The sequence below is a fragment of the Stigmatopora argus genome, chromosome 1 (genome assembly GCF_051989625.1).
Source record: "Stigmatopora argus isolate UIUO_Sarg chromosome 1, RoL_Sarg_1.0, whole genome shotgun sequence".
Taxonomy (NCBI): domain Eukaryota; kingdom Metazoa; phylum Chordata; class Actinopteri; order Syngnathiformes; family Syngnathidae; genus Stigmatopora; species Stigmatopora argus.
In genome coordinates this window covers 17503034-17516321 of record NC_135387.1, presented here as the reverse complement: position 1 = coordinate 17516321, position 13288 = coordinate 17503034, and the positions used below count along the sequence as shown (strand labels likewise).

Sequence of the window (13288 nt, the reverse complement as noted above, 5' to 3'; positions counted from 1 at the left end):
AGTGTCCAACCAAACATTGGTATCAATATCTGTATACCAGCAAATACTTATACAGTTTTTGTATTGGAACGCACATCACCATTCTAGGAAACTGATAGGACTAGCAAAGTTGTTTTTAAGGGTTTGGCAATAGTAGACAAGGAGTGTACGACAACGTACAGACACAGCTAAAAGTACTCCTCGAAAGGGAGAACATGGTGTGTTTTCTCTGGCCTTTGGATGTACAGTATTTGGACCTGCAAGCACATGTGGAAGACCTCACACGCCTCACTTGCTTTGCGCAGATGGTCTCGTGCCAAACACCATCAGTCACATGATCCACCAGCTGTTCCTCTTCAAGGCACCACGTGGAACATTGGACACAAGCGCTTCAATGGCGGGAGGTTGATAAAACTCAACCCTCAGTGTTTTTTTTTTTTATGCGTGACATCATGGACCGAGCAGACAAGCGTTTTTTTTTTTTTGGAAGGCCGTAAATCAAAGAGTTGATTCGATCAATTCCAACATTGAAGAGCCAGGTCATTAGAAAAGGCTGCGTGGCGACATGACATCACCCTGGACAGAAAAAGACACAAGGTGTCCAGCAAAATGCTGTTGTGTTAGCAAAGCCGACCAATTAAAAAGAAACTTTAATGTTTTTTTTATTTCTGGCAAAAAATATCAACTTATCGTTGGCATGAACGAGATGTTCACATCATTATTGAGACCTGTCCCAAAGTAAAAAAAACAACAACAACAACAACTATAAACTAAACAAACTTTTTAAATGACCATGTCGAACGGGTATGGTCCAAAAAAGCGGAAAACTGAGTCCGGCAAATTTTAGAACGCGTCTTAGCCACCATTCTTGCTGTGAGACAGTCCTTGCCAACAGTTTGCGCCGATCCCGTATGGATCAGCTTCGCCGTTAAGTCCAGTGACGGCGGTCCGTGCATGCGTGCAATGTTCTGGCTGGCTCAGAATTTAAGGCTGAATCCGGGGCCTACCGCAGATGCTCCCTGATTACTTGTGGTCAGGTGAAAGCCCGTGTCTTTTAGGTCGTCATCCCCCTGCAGAGAGGAATAAAACATGGTGGCGGGTAACGCAGAAGGGAGAACAAGAAGCCACAACAAAGAGCTAACCACAACTCTACTACGTATGTCACGTATCCAATTCCAAACAGCTATTACAGTGAAACGTCTAATGAATTGCCACATATTTGGTGACAGCCCATAAAGTCCATCAACTTTGTTTTTTGCCGAATAGAATTCCTATTTTATTTGGACGGAAATTGGAAGCAAAAGTGCCATTTTTAATCACTTTAGCCAGTGTTGCATGAGGCAACCTCAGAAAAAAAATCTAGACGCAAAAGAATTTGGTGTAGAACTTTCAAGTCGGAGAAATTTGCTCAGGAAACTTGAAATACAAGCAGAGCACTATTTGGTGTTATTTCATAACAAGCCATGCTTTGGCAAACTGGTGCATTAGTAAAAAAAATCCACTAAAAAGATACATCAAACAGTCACATGTCACTACTGCTGTCAAAATAGAGCACAAGAAATGAAATATGTCCCACAGGGTCTCTTTAACGCCTTTAAAGGAAAAGTTTAGACGTTTAATAGGATTCTTGGACCTTCCAATCCAATGAGGGGGCAATAGTTTTATTCTCATCTCATTTTCTGAACCGCTTTATCCTCACTAGGGTCGTGGGGGGTGCTGGAACCTATCCCAGCTAACTTCGGGCCAAAGGCGGGGGACACCCTGAATTGGTGGCCAGCCTATCGCAGGCGGACAACCATTCACGCTCACACTCGTACCTAAGGGCAATTTAGAGTGTCCAATCAGCCTACCATGCATGTCTTTTGAATGTGGGAGGAAACCAGAGTACCAAGAGAAAACCCACGCACCCCCGGGAAGACCATGCAAACTGTACACAGGTGGACCGACCTGGATGTGAAGCCAGGTCCCCCACTGTGAGGCCGACGTGCTAACCACTCAGCCACCGGGCTGCAATAGTTTTTTTTTTGTTTTTACCTGAAAAAATGTTCCGAGTGACTCAACGGGCAGTTAACCAATGACAACTGAACACGCTTCTCAAATCATAGATTGCTGAAAAGGTGACCTCTTGATCAGTTGGAATTAAAACCTGCACCCGTGGTGGCCCTTTGTGGAATAGTTTTCCCATTCCTGGTATACATTTTCCAGATTTATGCTGGCCCTCTCCAGCGTAACCATAAATCTCTTTTCTTTATTTATTCCCAAATTGGAGGTCAGTGAATTGTGTTTAACCTTGGAGGTCTCAGTAGGCCGGGAATGGAACAAAAATCAATCCTATAACAATTAGACATGCCATTCTGATTACGCGACATGACTTTGAGGCTGTTATTTGAAAAGGTATAATTGCGTTCAATTGAAAATGCAACTTCCTTGTGGGTAGTACCACTGCTGAAACCATTAAACCGCGTCAGGGCGCGCGTATCATGGAAAACACGAGGAGGAACTAGGCAGACACAAAGCCCAAGCTTGTCGGCTTTTAATCTATTTAACACAGGCAGGCGGGCGGGCGGGCGGATTTATGTAATGGAGAAAGTGGAGCTTAACGGCCTTACCAGTTGACTGTAGCCCAGGCCTCCCTCGGGTGGCCGAGGGCTGGTGCCCCTCTTTACCCTCTGCTGCTCGCTCTTGGTGGGCCAGGTGGGGAACATTGACGGGTCGATGGGCAGCGGCGTCTCGCGGAAGTACTCGTGTTTGAGCCCCTCGTCCGAGACGATCCTCTTACTGGGACAGTAGGTGAGGAATCTGGAAGGCGAAGAAGATCTTTGAGTTAGGCTCGGGGGTTATGGGGGCGGAATTTCAAGTCATTAAGCCAGTGTTTCCCAACCTTTATTGAGCTGCGGCACACTTTTTGCATTGAAAAAATCTCAAGGGTCTCCACCATCGGAAAATCTTTTCATTTAAAATGATGTCGCCTATATTAATAATAGTCATTCTCATCAATTTTTTATCAGCAGGAATCACATAAACCTCCAAAACGATTCCAAAATCTACGTTTTCACACCGACTTAGCGAATGTCAAGTTGATGTCTGCGGACCCTGAACAAATTCCGGTTTGAGTGATGCAAAAATAAGTAATGTAATGTTTTTACTTGCATAATTGTATGACTTTTCTCCAAATATTACTTTAATATCCAAATATTACTTTAATATCCTAATATTACGCAAAAAAAACCGTTGTGCTCACAGACTTTACATCGCCAAACGTTGATGCCAAAGAAATCAAACAACTTCCGGTTCAGGGTTAGAGAAAAATAAGCAACAAAATGACTGTTTCACAATTTGAATCTTGAAATAGTATAATCTATAATTTAACGTTCATCATATTTTGGTTTTAACCTTGTAATAGTTGAATTTTAATCTCGTTCTAGCTGTAGTATTTTTTTCTCTCTGATTATTACATTGTATGACTTCTTGCAATTTCTTGCGTCACACCAGTGTGGTTGGGAAACACTGCACTAAGCTATCGGCAGACATCCCTCAGTCAATGATCACAAATCGCCATCTGTATTGGAAATCAGCGTATAAATGAATGTGGACAAGGTCTTAAAAACAATCCTTGGTGCGCTTGCTACTTTTTAATGGAGCAGTCCACACAATTCTGACCTTCCCAAAGCACTGCTGGAGTAAAAACAGTGGCAGAAAAGCTGCCGTGAGGGTTCATTACATCAGGATGGGAATATTTCAGTGTGATTCTGTTACCAGGCGAACGTTAACTCGAGACTGACCTCAACTGCATTTCAAAGGCATAAAAGATTTGCAGGCAGCAGCGAGCGTTAATGCAAACACAAGTAGTCGCCAACGTATATACCCTTCAACATTTATACAGCGGTCCTTTCTGAAGCTATTCAAACAAGGGTCTTTATTTTTGACCCGTTAACCTCACGTGGATGGAATAGGCCCTCTCCTGGCTGTTGCTTTACGACTAGAATGTTGCCAGATACTTCCAGTGAACTATGATCCGAAGCTTGCACAGTGCTCGCGTTTGTCTTTTAGAGGCGACTCTGCGGGTGGGTGTAAATAGCTGGGAATTTCTCTCTTCCTCGCAGCTGCTCAACAACACAAGACTTCTCCAGATGTATTGCACTGGAGGCCCAAAGGTCCCTTATCGAATGAATGTTTGAGCAAACATTTTCTGCTAGCATTGAGCGTCACCATGGTGAGTGCATCTGCGAAACAGAACATGAGGACAGAGGCCAGGCGCTGCGCTGCTGTTGTCGTGTTTTAAGCGATGCGGCCAGAAAAGAAAGCGAAAAAAAAAACTCTGGAGCCTCAGAAGGAAAGAGCAACGTAAGAATAGATTAACGTGACTGATCCTTTTTTTCCCCGCTGTCAAATCCTGCTGATTGTAACTGTCGTGTTTGTATGATAGTTGCGTTCGGCATTCTGACTAAAACATTGCCAGTGAAGGTTTGACGCTGGTTTAATGATGTAAAAGTACCATAACTACCACACCAATTTGATCTTTTTCATGATCTTTGACCACAATTGAGGTCCAAAGCTAAAAAGGTTCCACAATGAGTCAGCCTATTAAGTTATATGTTTAATAAACTCACTTGTTCATTAAGTCGAAGCCCTGGTCTGAGAGCAGCGCACCAAAACGCTTTCGCAGGTTATTGTAGGGATACTCTGTAAAAGTCATCTTCTTCACAGCCGGTAGCTCGTTGTAGCCGGGCCAGATTTTCTCGCTGGGTGACCCCAGATCCTAAAAATCAACGAAACAACATATGGCACACTTAATGAAAGAGCAGATGGATATTTCCGTTTGGATGGCCTTGTACAAAAGCTTCATCGATGGTAATGAGTGCCCAATAATTTAGAAAGCCCGAATTGGAGCAAACTTTTTCATACAACTAGGGTGGCCTTCTTGGGTTTCTTCCCTGGAGCCACGGAACTCCAGGAGCTCCACCCTGTGGTGCGTTGCTGAGCTGCACTCAAAATTCACCGACCATGTCACATTATCGAACGAATGAGGCCCTTCCTTGTCATTGCACAAGCAAATTGACAGTGAAAATAGTAAAAGGGCAAAATAGTCAAATAAAGATATCTTAAAATATTTACCCAAAAAAAGAGAATAAAAATATAATATGTAAATATTGAGTTTGCAATAGCAGCAAGAAGGATATACCATGTACATATATATTGTTTCTTCTTCAGGTAAAAACAAAAATTAAAAAAAATTAAAAACAACCTGGTAAAAAACAGACATCTCCATATGTTTTTATCATATTTTGATTGCTCTGGGCCACAATATTAATATTTCTCAAACCAGTGTGGCCTACATATGTGAACGCAAGGTCTGAAATACCATTTTGTATGTATCTTATATATATATATATAGTTATTATATTATCATAATAAGGAAAATGATAAGTTAAAAGTCGATAACAGCCAAATCAATACACCGAAATACAGTGTGGTTAAAACCCTTGATAGTACTTTAAAGTTGTTGATTTAAATGTCACAATAGTTAACGCATTGCCTGCCATTGATGGCACTAGACATGCAATTCATCTACACTGGTACTAGTGAATGGTCATTTTTCAACGCCATTGACATCGCTAGACGTCCAATCCATTACGACTGGGTGGAGTGGAATTAAACATCTGGATTGGACTTCTAGCGCCGTCAAGGGCGGCCAATGACTTAACATGTGACCTGACCACGAAATTTCTCCAGGACGGGCCTTTTTTGTTTTGAATATCAAATTGAAAAAGCACTGTGAATGGCAGCCAATGAGGTAAATGAGTTCCTAATAAAGGTTTAATGTTGATTATAAATCCAACCATTTACCTTGAATATTTTATTAATTTGGTCAATTTCCGATTTTCCAGGAAAAAGAGGTTTCTGGGTGAGGAGCTCGCCAAATATGCAGCCCACAGACCACATGTCGACAGCTGTGGAGTACTCCTGCAGGAAGGAGAAAAACACAGTGGCAGTCCATAAAAACATAGCGCAGACAGTCTGCCTGGCACTTTTCTACTAAGAGTAAAAATTGGCTTTCCATATGCTAAGCGCTTTTCACATGGTTTATAGTGGGGAATATACAATCAGCAGCGATGACATACTCTGCTCAGTTAAACGTGCAGTAGTGTATATAGAGTAGAATATTGTGCATATTTAATTGTATTTATTGGGGTTTTTTTACCTTGGCTCCAAGTAGCAGTTCTGGTGACCGGTACCATAAGGTTACAACTACAGGAGTGTAGGGCTTCAGGGGGGATCCATATTCACGGGCTAAACCAAAGTCACCAACCTAAAATTTAAAATAGAAAAAATTGTAGGAAAGTTCTGTAACAAACTGTAGTATGCGTATCTACAGGAAGAAAAAAGCTTTATTGGGTGCGTCGCCCGAGTCTCCGACGGAAACTGGATATAGACAGGGAAAACACAGTGGGAATCAGATTTGTGGCTGGAAACCCACCTTGAGGATTCCCTTGTGGCTGAGTAGCAGGTTGGACGTTTTCAGGTCCCGGTGGAGAATCCAGTTATCGTGAAGATGCCGGACTCCTCGAAGCAGCTGAATCATCAGAGTCTTGACTTCTCCTACAATACAGTGGATGAGCTCTGATCTTACAGGTACTGTATACATCATTTGCAATCGTGCTTCACCTGGCAGGAAAGGCTGCTTCATGGTTTCCATCAGACTCTTCAAGTCATGCTCAACGTAGTTCATTACAATGTAAATCTTGTCCATGTTGCTTCCGACAACTATTTCCTGGAGAGGATGAGACAATTTAGGCACAAATGGAAAACGATGACACACTCCCTCTCTCCAAAAAAAGTCCTCTCACCCTCACTGTGACAATGTTGGGATGTTGAGCTTTCAATATAGTATTGATTTCTCTCAAGGAGGTAATAGGAAAGCCCTCCTTTTCCTTCTCCATCTTAAGCCTTTTTAAAGCCACAATTTCATCTGCAAAAAAAAGAAGAAGAAGAGAATACAACTCATCCATTCCACCATTTAAGGGGACTATCCCTCGTACCCGTCTTCTTGTCCTTGGCTCTGTACACCACGCCGTATGTTCCCTCCTCAATTCGGTTCAGGCACTGAAATTCCTCCACACTGCGACAACCCTGACATGATCATTCAAGTGATGAGAAATCTACTTCTGCATTTGAAGTGGGATGTGTTTGTTAACATGCACCTGTAAAGCAGGCAAATATTTGGGGAGCTCCTTTTTCAGCTCCACAGGTGAAATTGGAGGGGAGTCGGGAACATAGTTTCCTTCGGGCGTGGGGGTCCGCGACTGCGTCTGCGATTGAGGCGTAGCATCACCGTCACCTGCGTCTTCTTCATCCTCCTCGTCCTCCATCTCCTCACCGCTTTCTTCCGTGTCGTGGTCGAAACGAGATTCAGGTACTGTTGGGTGAAGGTAAAGATTTTAAAAATGATTTTCTTAAAAAAAGCCAGAGTGCAAATTCTGTTTAATCAAATTTACAAAAACTAAATAAGAAAAATAACAACATTGATTCAACAGAATGGTGATGTGATACTGATATAAAAAAACAACATTATATTATGTACATTAAAAAATATATCATTTTTTAAACTTTGCTCTAATATAAGTTTAATGGAGATAAATGTAAGACTAAAGGTCAATTGTTGTTTTTCCTTTTGTCCAGAGACTGAGCAATATGGCTTCAACTTACAAATGGAATTCCCTGATAGTAACGGTATTCAATTCTAAACCAATATTTTGTCCAGGCCTACCATGCATAAACAGTTACTGCCCCAAAGAGCGGTTTGGGTGTTAAAGTGGTCTTTAAATTGAATATGCAGTATCACACCAGTGTTTTCCTAAGTGCGGAAAGTAAAGGCGTCTGCGGCCACAGAGTGAATCTGAAATTGATTACAGGCGTCCCTTGCTATGCTGAAAAACATTCAGCGGTCTGCTTTCTCATTTACATTTGGATCACAGATGTGCCCACAGCAAGTCAGAGGAAGGCCTTTTTTTTTTTAAAACAACACTCGAGGGGTGCATAATACCAACATTTTGTTACTCAAATCAATAAATTATGAACATATGGGCTGCGTTCAGACTCAAAGAATATAGGATTCCATGGTGTTTCGTCCCCATATCCGATATTTAGGGCCGGCCGTTCACATTCGGCTGAATCCGAATTGGGCCCGATCATACTGCGACAACTTATTGACTCATCTGGCTCGCCCCCGAGAAAGCCATCTAAAAATTCATTTAAAAAGGCACTAGTTTTGCCCTGCCCCACTTTTGTTGTTGCATGCATGACTGCTTGTATTGTCATTGTTGTGTGTGTTTTTGTTGTTTTTTAATAAATCCGAACTGTGAGTAAACGTTGTTCTTCTATTAACTGACTCTCGGCAGCGCCGCAACAACCTTTAACACCGTCTTGAATCTCAAAAGTCTGATTTTGCTGCCCGTCTGAACAAGTCCGTAAAGACAGGTATTAATATAAATGGAAGAGTTGAAGGAAAACACAAGGACGAACTATTTGTGAAAATGGAGAATAATTAGTGGCTAGCTATACGAGTGGTTGACCTGTAGGTATGTGATTTCCATTTTCCTGCTCCTCCTCAAAGTCCTCCTCCGAATGATCCTCCTCACTCCCTTCCTCTGCAAAACGGGGAGCTCCAACGTTAAGCCTTCACCTTTCAGTCACAGTGCAACAATGTGAAGTGCTTGATTACCTGCACTCTGCTCAGACCTCTCTGAGCCTGACACTGAGACAGACTCGCCCTCCTCCTCTTCCTCGTCCTCCTCTCCTTCTTCGCCATCAGTCTTGCTGCTGGACTCTCCTTCTTCCTCCTCCTCCTCTTCAGAGCCCGATCTTGACGCTGGATGGAGAAATGATTCCTGCTCGTCATCGCCTTAACAAGGAATGTTCACGTTCATCCCCATAATTATAATCTGTTACCGGCGGAAGACTCGGCAGAGGTGGTTTTCCTTTCGCTGTCACTAATGTCTTGGAGGTCTGCGAGTAGGTCTTGGACCTCGGGCCTCTCCTCCTTTGCTGCTGCAGGCAAAACACAAGTTTACATGACAATGTGTCAGCATGCAGAAGAAAACGCAATGTTGCTATCCGAGTGCACCACAAACTCACGATTTTTCCGTAATTCCCCGGGTTCTGTTCTCTCCCGAGGAACGTGGACAGGACTACGGCTGCGGTGACTTGGTTTGGGTTTATCACCATAGTCATCCGGTAGCATTCGGTGCTGCGAGGGCACTGTGGAAAGGTTTTTTTTTTTTAAATAACAGAATTAACTACCTATTAAGTCATTGGTTTCCAGACACATTCTAAATTTTGTATGTATGACCACACACAAATCTTTCTCCTTATTATAATTAATTATTATTATTATAATTATTATTTTGACTGCCATAAGTAAAATGTAGATGTTTTGATTACAGTTTGTTCATCAAAGACTGGATAATTAAATCATAATGGGGAAAGTGACTATCCTTGGTTGAAGAAAAAATAATAATAATAATAATTCAACCTAAATAAAAGGCCTGTCACCCAAAAAACGTGGACCTCACATTTTGGGTCACATAGGCCACAATTATTTATCATTATTAATCATTAAGGCTTCATGTTGGCACACTTCTATTTAAATTTTAAAAAAAATCCTGATCTGTAGCAGAAGTATCAGGTTAGCACTGAATGAAATGAATGTTGTGTGAGATAATTTAATAACGATATATCGTGTTCATACAAATGTTGAATGTTTTCATGTATAATTAGTGTTTTATTACCTGTATAAGTGATACTAAAGCATGTGTGAATATTTGCTATTTTAAGTTAATTTTACTTATGCATTTTTTTTTTGGAGAGGATGAAGATATGGTTTTCCATGAAGTCCATTCGTGCTTGTGAGAAGCCCAGGTCCCAATTAGAACTCAATTTCAATGAATTAGTCAATCCCAATTTGTAGTTTGAAAGAGTTGACTAATTGACAAGCCGTTGGTGGGGAACTACGAACCGTCTCGTCGACTTTCTCTTTCTTTGCGGCGCTCTTCGGCCCTGCGCTCTCTATCTTTCAGCTCTCTTTGCTCTTTCTGCTGCTCTCGCAGTTTTCGATCACGTTCCCGCTGCCGCTCCTGCTGTTCCAGACGGTCCCTGTGGTCCAAAAAAAACCCGGGAGAATCCAGTCGAGGTCTGTCCGGAACCAGAAGCCCAATTTTGTCAATGTAGATTATTTTCTTTGTGACAGAATAATTATTACTACAACAACATCAGCCTTGAATACATGCTAAATCATTAACACGACTGTACCAAGTGTGGAAAAACTACTCATGTAAAACATGAGCGCATTAGTCTCCAAATAGCAACCAAAAATTTCAATGAAATGTAAATTTCACACAAGATTTAAAAGCTAAAGACATATCGACATACAAGAGGCTGGGTTGCACGCAACCTTTTCCTTTAAATGTTCACCTCTCTCTGCGTGAATGCGCTCTGGCCTGCTCCCGTCGTTTCTGCCTCTCCCAGTCCTGCCGGGCTTTGTCTTCTTCCCACTGACGCTTCCTACGATCCCGCTCCCTCTCTTTGTCCTTGCCCCGGGCATGTTTCCCCGCTGTGAAGAGACCACACCGTCAATCAACGCAGATGTGCATTTTGCGCTAACAACGTACGGGATGAAATGGAAGCACCTCCTTCGGAGGAATGGCTGCGATGGCGTCGCTTGTCTTTTCTTTTCTCCTCCTTTCTGTGATGAGATTTCTCTTTCCTTGTAACCTGTTGTGGTGGCTTAATGGCTAGGGAATCGTCTTCCTCTGCTCTAAAATTGTCAAAATACAAACAAATTACAAAATATGAGAGAATTGTCGTTAGGCAAAAATGTTCGCCTCAAACTCTAATAAAGATTTTTTTAATCAATAAATTATTTCTGTGTAACATCGCTCTATGCAAATATCTCACATTGGGACAGACACCTTATATTTGCAGAGCTTTTTTTTTTTCTTAAATTTTGTGTGGTGCGGCTTCTTATCATTTGTCAAATGTGCCTTATAGTCTGGAAATTACGGTATGTATATTTTGATACTGTAACTAAAAAACCAATTTAAAAAAGACTGCTATTGAATTTCAGCTCTAAAAATAATTTTACATTATTAAAGTGGAAATGCATAAAAATAAAACATGGGGTTGGTATAATACTACTGGTAAACAATCTATTTTTACAGGAGAAGCTGTGTACTATGAACACTGTAGGTTTAACAGCAGAGTATTAACAATTTTGGGCATATGTGTAAATGATAATAAATAGGATTGTGTCTTCAATTTGCAAAGTAGCATCCTGACAAGACACAAAGCTTCTGGGAGAACATCCCAATGTATGACCGAGGGCTTGGATTAATGAAATTGATTGGTGTCATTTTAGTGGGGCGTTTGGCAAAATCACCTGTCTTCTGTGGAATCTTGACGAGTGTAGGGGGAATTGCGAATTGTTATTTCCATCCTTTGATCCCGCAACTCTCCTTCCTCTGGGGCCTCTTGTTTGGCGTCGCGATCATCCGCCTGTGGAACGACGCTCTGAGAAATCTATGGGAAAGACAAAATTTAAAGAATTGACCATTTAAAATCAATGTGTGCGATGCCATTTGTTAAGAGACAGCGTCAAGGTAAAAGAGAACTTTTCCCATTATTCACAGCATGGAGATGTTGATCCTTCGGATATATACTTTACATTTTTGGGGTGCTTGTTGTCTGTTCGCTCTTCTAATTCCTTCCTGCGCTTTTTCTCCAGTAGTATTTCATCAAGAGTTTTAACTTTCCAAGTCTCTTTTTCGTCCCCCATCAGCATCCAGTCGCCACCGCCTGCAACACAGCAATGAATTTAATTTGAATTTAACTCGTTGCATGCCATTCATGGCAATGGACGTAGAATTCATTCAAACTGGGTGTAAATGCTCGTGTTTTAGTGGAGGGGCGAAAAAACAAATCAGTCAAAATGGAATGAACGTCCAGCCCTGTCAATGTAGGCCAGTGGCATTGTTTATTATTTATATTATGTTATATTATTTAATGTAATGACGCTATGAATACATACCGGTCAAATGAATCTTTTAGATTTTCAAAATAAAAGACAATGAACGTCCAGCCCTGTCAATGGAGGCCAATTAGTTCAATGAGTGCCCTTTTGTTTTTGTTTTTTATTTTATACTTAAATAAATACATACATATATGTCACACATTAAATAAAATGCATACATTATTGATCCGTCATGTACGTTTTTCATTTGGAATACAACATTGCAATTAGTATACTATTCAGCTTTTATTCACAATTTGTACAGTGTCCCAACTTTCGTTCCAGATTGTTCAGTAATCGTTTACGGTGGCTTTGTTTATTATTTATATTATGTTATATTATTTTATGTAATAACGCTATGAATACATACCGGTCAAATCAATGTTTTAGATTTTCAAAATAATAGACAAGTCTGCCCTAGGTATAAAATGCTATATATTTTAAACTATTTATATATATTTTTAAAGAATCCTTCGTTGAGTTATGTTTCGTAGAAGAAGTCATACTTACACAATAATAACAATTTAAAAGAAATCGCCTCTGCTCGCCCGATAGCTCAACTACCATCATCAAAGGTTTGACGACACACGCTAAAAAATAAACATGGATCGCCTTAAAATTAAATTACATATGCCAAAACGTCAGCGTTTAGGGGATTTCAGATCAAAATCTTGCGGAATCATTACATTGGTTTAACACGTTCAGCTAACGACCGCAAGCTAATCATTGGCACGAGCGACATTTGTCTCAAATCACACAGATTTACTTCCTGTCGGAAGACGAGTAATTACGTATCGATTAGAGAAATTGTATGAATAAAGAACTGTGCGATAATCTCCCTCGTATATACACTCGAGGCTCGATAAAAGTTATAAACCTCACGGCGTAAATAATGAATAACAAACCTAGGAATATGCTCGGCAGTCCACTGGCACACCGGAAGTACAAAGTTCTTCTTCTTCGTTTTGTACAACGAACAGAATGCCGACGAAGTACATCTGCGATGGCGACATCTTTTGACTTGGCATACGGACTAGTATTTTATATTACATGTTCTCCGTTTTGGATTTTTAATCTGAGATTATTTACTTTGAATTTTAATTCATTCATTCAATTTCCGAACTGTTTATTCATTTTATTAAATCGCTTTAGTTCGTAAATTGTTCATCTAAAAAATGATTAAAATGACAAAAATCAAATATTTTCGTAGTTCGAAGGATACCAAAGTGTATATTAACTATAAAA

General features: G+C 40.8%; 1 protein-coding gene across 7 annotated transcripts; it reads right to left on the bottom strand.

The window, feature by feature from the left end:
- Window positions 1-616: 616 nt before the first annotated feature.
- cdk11b (cyclin dependent kinase 11B) lies at window positions 617-13044 on the bottom strand. 7 transcript variants are annotated; one of them, XM_077604728.1, is made up of 20 exons: window positions 12949-13044; window positions 11699-11829; window positions 11414-11553; window positions 10647-10792; window positions 10450-10588; window positions 9995-10170; window positions 9115-9237; window positions 8929-9027; window positions 8702-8848; window positions 8553-8627; window positions 7182-7396; window positions 7020-7110; window positions 6828-6949; window positions 6646-6751; window positions 6458-6579; window positions 6182-6289; window positions 5827-5943; window positions 4590-4738; window positions 2589-2778; window positions 617-1049 (listed from the first exon to the last, which is right to left on the bottom strand). In XM_077604728.1, the coding sequence occupies exons 2-20, from the start codon at window positions 11813-11815 to the stop codon at window positions 957-959; spliced, it is 2475 nt and encodes an 824-aa protein (XP_077460854.1). In that variant the 5' UTR covers window positions 11816-11829; window positions 12949-13044; the 3' UTR covers window positions 617-956. The 7 variants fall into 7 exon arrangements, with proteins under 7 accessions (XP_077460854.1, XP_077460862.1, XP_077460888.1 ...); XM_077604736.1 differs by having other exon boundaries at window positions 8929-9024; XM_077604762.1 differs by having other exon boundaries at window positions 9995-10131.
- Window positions 13045-13288: the final 244 nt, after the last annotated feature.